The 13,384-nt window shown below is 32.5% G+C and overlaps 1 protein-coding gene and 1 long non-coding RNA gene across 4 annotated transcripts; one reads left to right on the top strand and one right to left on the bottom strand.

Annotated features, from left to right (window-relative positions):
* Positions 1-6,999: 6,999 nt before the first annotated feature.
* On the top strand, positions 7,000-9,939 carry LOC145129024 (uncharacterized). Of its 3 annotated transcripts, none has more exons than XR_013717242.1 (4): positions 7,000-7,134; positions 7,387-7,428; positions 8,758-8,909; positions 9,018-9,939. It is a non-coding gene; the product is annotated as an uncharacterized LOC145129024 (long non-coding RNA). The 3 variants fall into 3 exon arrangements; XR_013717243.1 differs by having other exon boundaries at positions 7,000-7,284; XR_013717244.1 differs by lacking the exon at positions 7,387-7,428.
* Positions 9,940-10,046: 107 nt separating this feature from the next.
* LOC145131400 (putative late blight resistance protein homolog R1B-16) lies at positions 10,047-12,188 on the bottom strand. Its single transcript, XM_079066089.1, has 4 exons — positions 12,132-12,188; positions 11,829-12,069; positions 11,074-11,712; positions 10,047-10,939 (listed from the first exon to the last, which is right to left on the bottom strand). The coding sequence occupies exons 1-4, from the start codon at positions 12,186-12,188 to the stop codon at positions 10,047-10,049; spliced, it is 1,830 nt and encodes a 609-aa protein (XP_078922215.1).
* Positions 12,189-13,384: the final 1,196 nt, after the last annotated feature.

Raw genomic sequence — 13,384 nt, 5'->3', positions numbered from 1 at the left:
AAATAAAAGTGTGGCAAGAAACCACACTTGTGTGGTAAAAAGTGAAGTGACGCTTATGTAGCGGTGAAAGAAGTACGGTTTCGGTGGCACGACTCCCTCCAGCCTAACACAAATACTTATACATACATGATCGTATGCATATAGTCTACACGCCACATAATTACATGTACATATATGTTGAAGGCTTGATAAAATAGTGATGGAGACTATGTTTACAATAATAACATGTGTTCTTCAAGTAATTAAAAAAAATTCCACGTGGACGCATGCCTGCAAAAAGTGCCAACAAGGATGTTAACTCAGCAATATAATTAGTTTGCCCATTTCGTTTGTTATAAAACTAGATTATGACCCGCGTTAAACGCGAGCAATAATAAAATACATATCACATTAATAGGTGGCTTTGTCTTAGGTTGAATTTTAATAAAAAAAAATGTTAGTTAGATTGATTTTTAGAGCTTTTGAACCGAACTTATTAGATAAGAATATTTAATATTTATATTAGAGCAATTTGGTTTTTTAATACAGAAATTTTTAACATAAATGATCATTGTGATCTTTATTTTATCACAACATAATGTGACTTCTTGATTAAAACATGTTGTGTAGTAGCTTTATGAATTGACTATGTTTGGGCATGTAAAACCAAAAGCAACAATAAGTTGTTACATGTACCAGCAACATTAAATTCTGCAAAGAAATTCGATAAACATTACAAATAAAGTGAGTTGTCATAACCATAAACATCAAATTCAGACATTATAACTTGGTCGATTTCAAAGTATTTTTTCCTTATAAAAATTAAAATATGATATTTCAGGCTACACCCAATCACATATACATATCTTCCCATCAAATAAATTATTACAAAAAAAATGTTATTAACAAAAATATAATATTAGTTTCATAATTTGCTAAAGGTTAACGCTAATAAATAATAATGAACTTTCACAAATCTTGCATTCTGGTCACTACATCCAACTAACAAATGAAATTCAGTTTAGAGCATTGATTCAAAAAGTGCATCCATGACTTCTTGTAGCTGAATTTTGGGAAATGTTAAGACCTACTGAGATATGAGGGAATGGTCTGTGAGGCTACGGTTGGTTTCTATAGGGCAATACACATTCAAAATCGTTAGCACATATCTTTCCTACCTGCTTCAATTATCAAATTTAGATCAAACTTGTCAAAATCAAATTATAAAAAAAAAAACAGATATGTAACCTTGCAATCAAACAATATATTTTTCGTTGAAATAAATATCATATATCTACAATTTACACTTTATATATTATTCTTAAATTATATATTACCTTTTCAGCTTTAATGGTCACTCACACCTCTTTCTGCCTTATTGTTGTGACACGCATCCATATCGAAAATAAAAGAAAGAACTATAGAGAAAAATGTTAACAAAGTGATACTTCATTGAAAACGTAGCAAAATTCTTCATAAGGCCACTAGGATTCTTCTATAGAGCGCTAAAATGTCTATATAGTGACAACCGGTGTGACATCCATGAGAACGCACCACTTAAAATAACAGTTTTGATTACTGTAAGTGAAAAATCATTTAGAATGCTTACCAGTTTTGATTGTTTCCACTTGGATGTGAACATTAACATTCTTGTAGGGAAATGGAATTTCAAATGAACCCTACATAGTCAAATCAACAAGCATGACAACACAAAAAGAAGCCTAACTTGGCATATAACCAAATTTCCAACAAATTTCAAAATTTTAAGGTTTTGCTGAACAATTTTTTCAATTTATCAGAATTTTATTTTATAACAACCTTATATGAGTAATCAAGAATCTAAATCAAGTGAAAGAAGTAATTATTCATTTAAATCCAGTAAAAAAATTACAATATTGTGAAATTGCATATAATTTACATGTTTGCTTATTGTCTTGAAGATACCCAACCACTTGGATATGTACTATTATTTGATTAATTAGTACATAAATTACATTATTGAATATGAAATTTAACGATTGTTCAAATTCATTTACACTTGATTTAACAATAGAAAATGGACAAATTTATAATCATAAAAGTATGCTTAATTCAACAAATTTGTTATCAAAATTAATAGAAAACCGAGTTTCTTGAAGAAACAAGTCAAATACACAAAAACGAATAAAAAACAAAAAACATTTGAAGATCATGTCAGAAATGTATGACCAATAAGATCCGTTTGGCACTTTTCAATATAGACATGGTTAAACTTTTCTCATCTTCAAGATGATAAGTACAAGTGAGTAGAGAAAACAAATTTATAATCATAAAAATATGTTTAATTCAAAAAATTTGTTATCAAAGTTAAAGGAAAGTATTTTTGTCGAAATAATCAATAATTAAGTATGTAGGATATTACCACTAAGGGATTTTGAGTTTTGCATCATCCTCAAGCTTTAATAAAAACATCAACTAATGCTCATCACTTTCAAGTAAAAATCTCTGCAATTTAAATTTAATTATAGTAAATCTAATCAATAACGCTATAGAAAAAGGTAAGTTTAAGAATAATTACATAAAGTTATTGAGTTGGATAGTTGGAAATCGAGCAATTGTAATTTAACATGTATGAGACCGATTATTATATTCAAAATTGGAAGTATTTACTATATTAATAAGAATTAAATACAAGGTGACTGTTTTAACCTTGATGAATTTTGGTATCATCGATGTACACTGAGAAAGAAATAGAATAATTAAAAAGATATATCACGTTGATTTGCAAACATATAGGATGGTTAGTGCATAAGTTATGGCTTTAAATTTGGGGAGGATTTTAATTTTAATTTAGGGATAACATAAATTGGTGAAGGTTTGAGCGGAAACATTGATGGACAACGTGTTTGACCAAACATTGGTCAAGATGACGTAAACAAATTGATCTAATGGTGGAAAAGGTATAAGTGAAACACAATAAAAAATATTTATTGCTTTAGATGATGAAATAAAGTTTCTCTTTTAGACATAGAATTCAATCTTCTATTTTGTATATATGTCTTACACTTGGGTTGCGGTGACTTAGTAAGACATGTGGAAGATATGGTGGATAACCTATTGACCCATGTTCAAATCCTAGCACTACTCAGCCTCTGTGGCTATGGAGGTTCGCCTGCAGTGACTCCGTGTCATGAGGCATAGCCTCATGTTCGCAGCGGGGGATTAGTCGGTGCGTGAAAGTTGGCCTGGAAACCCTCGTTAGGGAAGTTCTCTTTCCAAAAAAAAATGTAAAAGTCTTAGTCTTTGCCTCTCTCTAGCGTCATTGTAATGGGTTTTATTATTTAAATTTATAAAATTGTGGATATCATTAATATCAAAAAATAATAATATTTCAATGGTAAATGTTTACTAATAAAATTTTCAATAAATTCACAAGGAATTGTAAATATATGTTTTAGAACGATTAAAAGATTTATAAAAGTTTATAATTTCATAAAAGTTGTAGTTTGCTAATATTTATATTGAAGTTGTAATGAATAACATTGTAACAATACTGACAAATTCACATTCAAACGGAATAATAGAGTAAAAAATGATTAAAATTCTAAATTCATATGAGTTTAAACCCAAAATGCAAATAGATGAATAATTCAACATTTCATAAAACCCAAAATGTATTTAAATGATCAAAATTCTAACCCAAAAAACGAATAGTATGAAACAAAGTAATCAAAAACCAAATAGTATGTAAACATAATATGAAATCAACCGTACTCAAATCACTCAACTACTCATATAAAATCATGAAAATCATATATTATTTGTCTTTCTTTGGAATTAACAGTTTTGGTTTGCCTTCTCCAGAAGTACGACCTGTCATTGATGTTAATGATCATTTGGTTGAGGACATTGTTTCCATATTATCAACATCGTAAACATCTTCCAAGTTGTGTTTTAATTCTTCATGTCTAGACGCTTTTTTAAAGGATGTCCACTTAGTTAGTGGACTTGTTACAATACTTTTATCAAGATTCGAAGCCAGTGCGACGTTATCACCAGTAAACGAAACTGCATCCTAAATATAGAAAATAAATTTATACGTCAATCTAAAAGTTAATAATATTTTAAGTTATTTAAAATATTAGATTTAGTTATATTATATTTAAAACTTTTAAATTTAATGTGTCTTGACATCCGAATTTCGCCGATAAAACGTTAAACGAATTGGATTACGGCGCCTATATTTATAGTACATAGACATATGTTAGTTGATCAATTAAAATATAAAAAACGAATCTAATAAGTGTAGTGTTTGTAGTATGTTTCGTAAAAGAATGTTACCTGTTCGATGTTAATTTTTTTTTCCAATTCAACAGTGATTTTATTATCAACATTGAAGTTTGAGATGACATAACCATCAACATTGTTCTTCAAATTATAATGAGAAATTTGAATTTTGAACAGCAACTTTTTATCCAAAAGTAATTTCAAAGCAGACGGATAAATCTTCATAATACCCTCCTAAAAATGGAAAAATTAACGGTTATAAAAATAGACAGACAAAAAGTACAAATTAGTTTTATGTAAATGAAGTTAATACTGATAACATCATTAAACTTTTGAAGCAACTATTGTGTGTTTTTTTTCCAGAAGCTTCTTTGCGTCACGATCAAATAACGTAAGTGACACCACGCCGGTAAAGTCTTGTACCATAATGGTGATTTTGAAACTAAAACCATTGATATAAACAAATTCAATAATATAAAATTTGAAAATTTAATCGAAGATTTTAATAATATATATAAAAGAGTTACTGAAAACCTTAGAACAACAGATACGTCTTTGTTCATGCAAGTTGAAGTGTAACAATAAAAAACTTCTTTATCTTGCTTTTGATCCGTTCCACTAGCTTTGTCATCATGCATTAAAACGACTTTTATGGTTTTCTCTTGACAAACATAGGTCAACACATTAAAAAATCGATATAAAGGGTGTAATTTTGTTTCTGTAACTAAATGAATGAAACTAATATGCTTAAAGTATATTGATTATTTTTTTATGACCTCTCAACAAGAACACAGTAATAACAAATAATAAGAACATAGTAAACGCAAAAAATTGAAGAAGAATAAGGATAATAGAGTAAAGTAAGAGCTTGGAAAAAAGAATTGGAGAAAAAGATTGCTCAAGAAGAACACTGTAAATCATAGGACTCAATCCAAAATCGTAAGAATAACCACTTCAGTGTAATCGTATATATATATATATATATATATATATATATATATATATATATATATATATATATATATATATATATATATATATATATATATATATGGTGTTTTTGAAGAAGGAAATCATTATCTTCTAAAAAAATTGGGATCCTAAGATATCATCTTGCAGATTTTCGTCTATTCATTTGGAAAAAAAAAATATCAACTATATTAATTCAAAACTTCAAATTAACTGACTTTCTTATTTAATCAGTTTTAAAATTCAAACAATACTCTCAAATTGATTCATTTTATGTGTGATATACTGAGAGATAAATTATGAATAATATTGACTTTAATTTTGACTCTTAATTATATTAGATTTTATAGGTTAATAACTTAATTATTGATATTCTTGTTTAATTAGTTTTTTTAAATAAATAAAATATAAAATATAAACGAGTTTGAATTTGGAAATCAAAAGCTATAAATAAGGGAGTTAAATTAGGAACAATATTAATTAGAGAAATTGATATCATGTATATAAATAGATAGATATGTTTCAATTGATAAAATAATTATTGAATTTAAAGATTCTATAATTATTACAGATTCTATAATTAAAGGTAATTATGTTAGAATTTTATTTGGGGAAGATGATGTCAGCAGTTTGATCTAATGGTGGAAAATATATGATTAAAACAAAATCAAGGGCCCTGATTGCTTCATTGGTGAATTAATGGTTCTCTTTTAATAATATTTAGAGATGACGTTTTTAACATGGTAAAATGGACTTTGATCTCTTATACTAAAAAAAACATTAGGAACCTTTTTTTTTGGTAAGGTCATAGTGACATCATATACTAACAATAATATACATATAAAAATATACTTACTGATTGAGATTTGTGCCTGAGCTATTGGGTTGTATATATGGTATTGAATGGATTGGTGACTGGACTAAAATATATAACTATTTAAATAACACTAATCTAATACGAGAATAAAATACAGAGAATCCCGTATTGTATAAGGACCGATAAGGTGATAACTTTGTTATTTATTGAGGTAAATAGTACAAAAGACATTCACTTTAAACCAAAATTCATATTGACACTGTGTTTTTTTTGTCTCAAATTTGACACTGTGTTTTTCAATTTGTTACAGTTCTGACCACTTGACCGGTCAACCATGTTACATGCTGACGTGGCATGATGACGTGTCAGTTTATGATGACGTGACATGCTGACATGAAATGCTGACGTGCCAAAATTGAATTTTTTCCACAAAAAAACACTAAGTTTTCATTTTTTTCGATTTTGACACTAAATTTAATTTTTTCTTTCAATTTTGACACTATGTTTTTTTTGTTCCAAATCGAACATCATTTATCAAATTTTGTTCAATTTTGACCATTTTCCATTTGAAACCTTATAAATATATTTTTTATGTTTAAAAACCAAATTTTTATTTAAATACAATGTGTTTTTTTTTTTTTTTTTTTTTTTTTTTTTTTTTTTTTTTTTTGATTTTACATTCAAAGCATAATGTATAAATATGCATTAGTTATATCATGAGAATCAAACTAACCATAAGCTTATAATAAGATGTAAAAATTTCATTGGTTGCAAACTTGATATCCGGATTTTGATCGACTACACACCTCCAAACCTCCAAACTCATTTTAAAGTTGCATATTTAATATAAAATACGGTTTTTATATAACTAATACATATTTATACATAAAATTATATAAAATTATAGTTTTTATATAACTAAGTCAGAAACGTCGTATATAATGTGAGCCCAATTTATAAGCCCAAAACTGAAGTTACCAACCAAACAAAGTAAATCTCTGAAGTTACCGTTACCTCTAGCCCTAGTATTACTACACTGAAGTTCATCCGGTTGCTCGCCATAACCGACCACCACTATCAACGGCCTTTTTTCTCAGAATTTGGTACGAATTTCGTTTTCTTTGTTAAATTTTAGCATAATTCAACGCTTTTGTAGTTCAATTTGGTACGAATTTATGGAATAACTCACTGTTTGATGTTATGAGTGAACAGGATGAATTGAGCTGTTCAATATTTGTCTTTGGCTTCTTTTAGTAATTGCTTCAATTCCTCTAATTATCAACGATTAGTTTGTGTAAAATCGTTTTTGCTTCTTTGAAATACTATAATTTTCGTTTCTGCTTTCCTATGGTTAGGTTGATCTTCAAGCAACTCACGGAATTGAAGTTTATTAACAGGTAGTTTGTGTATAAGATAGTCTCAAAGGCTGATTATTGTTTTATGAGAAACTATTCCAGATGTAAGGGCTAATATACTAAATTAATCATTTATCTGTACCTTCAAACTTAAGTTCTTATGTATGAATTTCCATTACCTCTTTGTAAATTTCCTTTATTTCCTTTATTCTTTTGGTCTGCCTACTAAGAAACACATCATAAAGAGTCTCTTCATTCAATTTAAATAAGTCGTCTTTATTTTTCAATTTGTCTGTTTCCCTAAAGCCTGAACTTTGTTCATGGTTACTTGTTCTTATCGAAAATAGATGGTTGATCTGTATACTAGGTTAAATTCTAGAAATAAAAATTTGCATTTTCAAAGTACAATGCTATAATTGGATTAAATTTTCAAAGTACAATGCGTTAATAAGAAAATTTCAAAGTGCAATACTATAACCAAGTATTTTTTTTTCAAACTGCATGGTAAATGTCCCCTGAGGTTTACTTACACAAGAAGGTCAAAGATTTAGTGATGACTAGTTTAAGAGTATTTCCTGAATATAGAATAAGTGTTAACAGGCCTAAGGGCATTTTTTGTCATTTTCTGTCCCTTGTCTGTTGCAACAGTATAAATAGTGGTGAGGTTGGTCGGAAGTTATCTTTTTGATTGTTTGGGAAACTCATTTCCTTTGGAGAGCCTGTCCTCTCGAATGGCAGTTAGTTTGTAATCAAGTAGTTTGTGCCCTAATTCTTGTGTTCTAGATCTACAGTATACAACTACAGTAAGAAAACATTGAAAGTACAATGCTATATTGGGTAGATTTTCTTCATAACAATTCCTAATTAAGAAAAAATAGAAAGTACAATGCTATAATTGGGTAGACCTTTCAAAGTAAAACGCCTTAATTAGCAAAAAGATCAAAGTACAATGCTATAATTGGATGGATTTTTTAATAAGAAAAAAATGAAAGTATAATGCCATACTTGTGTAGATTTTTGAAAATGCAATGTCTTAATAAGATAACATTAGAATTACAGTGCTATAATTGGATAGATTTTTCAAAGAAAAATGCATTAATAAGAAAAAAGTTCACAGTACAATGCTATAGTGGGTTAGATTTTTCCAAAGTACATTATCTTAACATAGAATGCTATAATTAATTGGGGATATTTTTCTAAGTACAATGCCTGAATGAGAAACTTTTGTAAACTAAAATAGTAAAATAGAAATATATGAAAGTTTGTGTTTAATGAACAATGAGATATATGAAGTAGGATGCTATAATACACAAATAGATGGAAGCACATTGCTATATTTTGTGTTTTATGATGCAAGTTTGCAAATTCCAGGGTTCTGGTGGAGGTGGCTGGTTGGGTAGTGGGTGGAGGATGATAAAGTATATAATTGGTTGGTGACGACCCAAATCCATCATCATAAATGAAATTTCTTTGTGGTGAAGGAAACAAGGGCAAGATTTGGATTTTTATTAAAAAAAACTTATGTATGTAATGTATCTTCTTTTTTATATTCTACTTTATTAAAATGTCTTAATGCTACCAAAAACCTTTCGGAGAAAGGTACTGATTTACTTTCTTTGTGTATCCGTAAGGTGGGGGATGGTGCCAAGACCTCTTTTTGGGATGACATTTAGTGTGGGGTTCAAAGTTTTAAAGTTCAATTTCCTAGGATTTATGCTTTAGATGAAGATAAGATTTGTAAAGTTGTGGACCGGTTGCGGTGTTTGGATTGGCTCTCAGCTTTTAGAAGACCTCCGAGAGGAGGTGTGGAGGCTCTTCAGTTCTCGGCTTTGAGGGCTATTACCAATCAGGTTAATCTTGTTTCCCAACATGATACTTGGGTTTGGTGTGTCTTCGGGTTTTACTGTGGCTTCGGCAAGATCTCTTATTGATTCCAAAATATTTGAGGTTGCCACAGTTCCTACTAGGTGGAATCGCTTTGTACCATCCAAGGTTAATGTGTTATTTTGGCGGTTGACTTTGAATTAAATCCCTTCTAAAGTGAATCTGGATAGGAGAGGGATTGATATTGGTTCGCTCATGTGCCCCATATGTGATCTTGATATTGAGACAGTTAGTCACATTTTCTTTTCCTGTGGCATGGCATCGGATTTGCGGGCCCTTTTGCGAGATGGGGGGAATTGGATTTACCTGTTTTCCCGTCTATATCGGAGTTGTTGTCTTGGGTTGATCAAGCTCGGATGCCTGACAAAGCAATGAAATGTTTGGACTTTGGATGTAGCTTGCTTGACTATGTTATTGTTGATTTGGTCTTTTCAGAATAGATTGTTGTTTAGCCATCACAAACCCCTCAAGGCGTTGCTTTGGGATTCAATTCAATCATGGTTGTTTTTTAGGATTAGTGTTAGGAATCCAAAGTTGTGTTAAGTGGGTAGATTGGGTGAAAAATTTTTCTTTTCAAACTCTTGTTATGTAATTATCTAGCTGTTTGCTAGTTTTCTTAATATTAATACATCAGCCAAAAAAAAAAAAAAATATCAAATTGAACACTAACAGATTTTGGGTAAAGAAAATCAACAAACATCTAGGTAGCAAATACACCAACTAATTATGTACTAAACATTAATGCTGTTAGTTGCCTACTCCACAAGTAAAATGTATTAATCGTCATGCTGGGGTATATAAGAAGGCATATACCTTCCATCAACTTTGATGTTTAGTTCATAGTTTCCCACATCATCTTGCTCCTGTCGTATTTTTCGAAAGGATACGAGAAGAGAAGCACCACAATTCTCAATGTGAATACGTTCAAGCGTTGAGATGTCCCCTAATTCAAGGGGTATCTCTTCAAGATCAATGCAATTCAACACCTCTAATCGTTCGAGACATGGAAAGTTGATACTTGAGGCTTCCCACTGTCTGGTATTTAACTTTTTAAGTCTCAAGAATTTTAGTCGTTGAAACTGCTCATCATCTGTTTCCCACTGGGTTCCCTCAAATCCATTGCCTTTTATTGGAAGAACCTCAAGATTAGGCAACGATTGAATGATGGACATGTCGCTCCATGGTAGACCACACCTTTCAAGAGTAAGTTCTTTCAATGTTGCTGGGAACCTAATAATGTGATTCTTTCCCAAGTTCGGTTCACCTCTCACAAATTCTCGCTCAACTGATCTCCTTCTGTTGTAACCTGACCCAATTAACATCAAGATTTGAAGGTGATGAAGTACTTCAAAATCACTTTCCTCGTCAAAGTAAAGAGTAGTTGAAAGTTCCCTGATCATGGGAAAACATTTCTGAAAATTATCTACCCCATCTCCCAACACCACATCTGAAATATATTCCAATTTCATCGGTTTTCCAATAGAAGGAAGATAAAGATCTATGTTACAGTGTAAATACCTCAGATTCACCAAATTTGATATGTTACTAGGTAAAACCATAGAACTAGACCTTGTGCTAACAATGAGGGTTTGAAGATTCCATAAATTGCATATTGATGGTGGTAATGATGACAGACAAATGTCAAGGTACCTTAAGTGAACTAGTAATGCTAAATAGGGGGAAAATCAATCATTTCACATTTTTCTAGATCTAATACCCTAAGAAGTGCAAAGGAACAAAAAAACTTTGAGATATTGTTAGTTAAGGTTGTGTCCACATGATTGCACAAAAGTGATCGAATACTTGGGGTGGGCGGACTAGGCAAACTCATACTGTCGATTTCTGGATTTATGACCACACGGCGTTGCTTATGTGTGGTCATTACCTTACATAGATGATTAGATGGTAGTGAGTCTATTTTCAAGAAGAATCTTTCTTCTTTTCCTTTTTCCACACATACCTGCCTCACAAGAACATGGACTTCACAACAAAGGACATCACCGATAAGATTACATTTTTCTACAATAAGAAGATTTCTGTCAACAAGATCCACCAGGTGACCATTAGCAATTTTCTCCAAGCTTCGACTTCCATCTCCTTGTATAAATCCATCAGCTTCCCATAACCAAAGCAACCATGGTGAATACATCCGAAAGTCTTCTGAAAATCCTCCCAGATAGAGAAAGCACTCTCTCAAGTGAAGAGGCAGATGGTGGTAACTTAATGCTATTGTTTCCAGACATCGTTTCTCGTCACTAGCAATGTACGAATGGACACTGCAAGAAATTTTTACCCACAAATCTTTAGTCCTTGGTTCTTTTGCTAGAACTCCTACCATCACAACCATAGAAAGCAGCAATCTATGATAGTTTTTTGCAATTTTCTTTCCAGGATCAATCAACCATTTGGGACATTCATCTCCTTGGAACACCTTCCTATTAGCTGTATATATTATTTATATAATAATATTCTGTTGTATCCTAGATCAGAATAGTTGTTTCCTATTTTATAGATTTCTGTTGTATATATTCAGTATTCCTATCAATAAAATCTTTGACCTTTTCTAAAGAGTTTACATGGTATCAGAGCCCAGAGCCACGACTCTGTATCGATCATCTCTTGCCCTAATCTCGCCGCCACCAAGCCACGGCTTGACTTCTGCCACCGACCTGTGTCTTCTGTGAACAGTAATACTCTCTTCAGTCCTCTTTTGTCTATCCTACTTTTCCGGCAATTTTTTTTTTCAATGACAGAAGACAAATCTGCATCTTCTTCTAATCCTAAAGCAATCCACCCTGTCTATACCCCTGACCAACATTCAGAATAAGGTCAGGGTACTAGATGGTGTTAAGGTTTCATACTCTTCTTGGGTTCGTCTCTTTCAACTTCATGCCAAGGGCTATAGAGTTACATCTCATATTGATGGTACTACTCCACCAAAAATAAAAGATCCTGGTTATGAAGAATGGGCTGAGATTGAAGCCATTGTTTTTGCAGTGGATCTATGGCACATTATCTGATGATATTCTCATGCGTGTTCTTGTTACTGACTCCACTGCCCATCAAGCCTGGCTCCGCATCCAGACCATTTTCCTTAACAACAAAGGTGCAAGAGCAGCTGCTCTTGAGTACGAGTTCAATAACCTTACCCTCAAGTCCATGCCATCTCTTGAATCTTACTGTCAAAAGCTTAAGGAACTTGCAGATCAACTTAATGATGTGGACAGCCCTGTTAATGAACAAAGGTTAGTCTTATAGCTTGTTCGTGGCTTACCCTCAGAATATGAAACTGGTGCCTCATACATCAATCAAACTCTTCCCTCTTGGGAATCAGCTTGTAGTATGTTGCAACTGGAACACCACCGCCAATCTGCCTGGGAGACTTTGTCCCCCTCTGCTGCCTTAGCTGTCGCATCTCAGCCAAATCTGAATGGTGGTAACTGGAGATTTAATGGTCGGGGCCAGACCCAGCAACCAAACCGCAGGTCAAACACTTCTGGTCCTTCATCAGGTCTTCATCGCACCTCTTCCAATAAACCTGCTCCAGGTTCCTCTCGTGGTGCTTCTCGTTCCCATGCTCCATGGCATGTTCCACCTAGACCACAAAACTTTTGGCCACCATGGTGGGTGCCCCCACTGTGCGCATACCCAACACAACCGGGTTGGTCTTCCTCTTGGTCTGGACCAGCATACAATGGAACCAAACAGCAGCCCCTATAGCAGCCCTGGTCATCCCTCTTCACACCATCCCTCAGCGAATTTCTTATCTTGTGACCCAATAATAGCCACAACTACTCTTTTCTTGACTCAGATGAGTCCCCTCTGCTATTTCAACCCCACACCACCCCATCCCCACCTACTTCCTCAAATAACTCCCCATCCTCTTCTCCTCCCTCGCCCACTATCCCTCCTCGGACTCCCATTACCTACCAGGACAACGCCAAACCTCTACCCATCCCTTTCCAACCCCCACTCCTCCCTCTCCACCGCTAAATTCCAGTGATCATGATTTAAACCCACAACCGCTAAATTCCAGTGATCATGATTTAAACCCACCTCCTTCCGCTCTCGCCCCATCCCACTCCATGACCACTCGATCTGAAGTGGGAACAAT

Source organism: Lactuca virosa, chromosome 8, assembly GCF_052849685.1.
Source record: "Lactuca virosa cultivar CGN04683 chromosome 8, Lactuca_virosa_CGN04683_v6, whole genome shotgun sequence".
NCBI lineage: Eukaryota > Viridiplantae > Streptophyta > Magnoliopsida > Asterales > Asteraceae > Lactuca > Lactuca virosa.
The sequence above is the reverse complement of the archived record's forward strand: the minus strand, read 5'-3'. Positions and strand labels throughout refer to the sequence as shown.

What these genes read in the sequence shown, in the direction of transcription:
- LOC145131400 (XM_079066089.1), bottom strand. Translation starts at nt 12,188, where the DNA reads ATGAGATGTAACTCTATAGCCCTTGGCATGAAGTTGAAAGAGACGAAC. An exon ending in AAGAGACGAACCCAAGAAGA is followed by an intron (nt 12,070 to 12,131) that starts GTATGAAACCTT and finishes TCAGGGGTATAG; the next exon opens with ACAGGGTGGATTGCTTTAGG. An exon ending in GCCTAGTCCGCCCACCCCAA is followed by an intron (nt 10,940 to 11,073) that starts GTATTCGATCAC and finishes CCCCCTATTTAG; the next exon opens with CATTACTAGTTCACTTAAGG.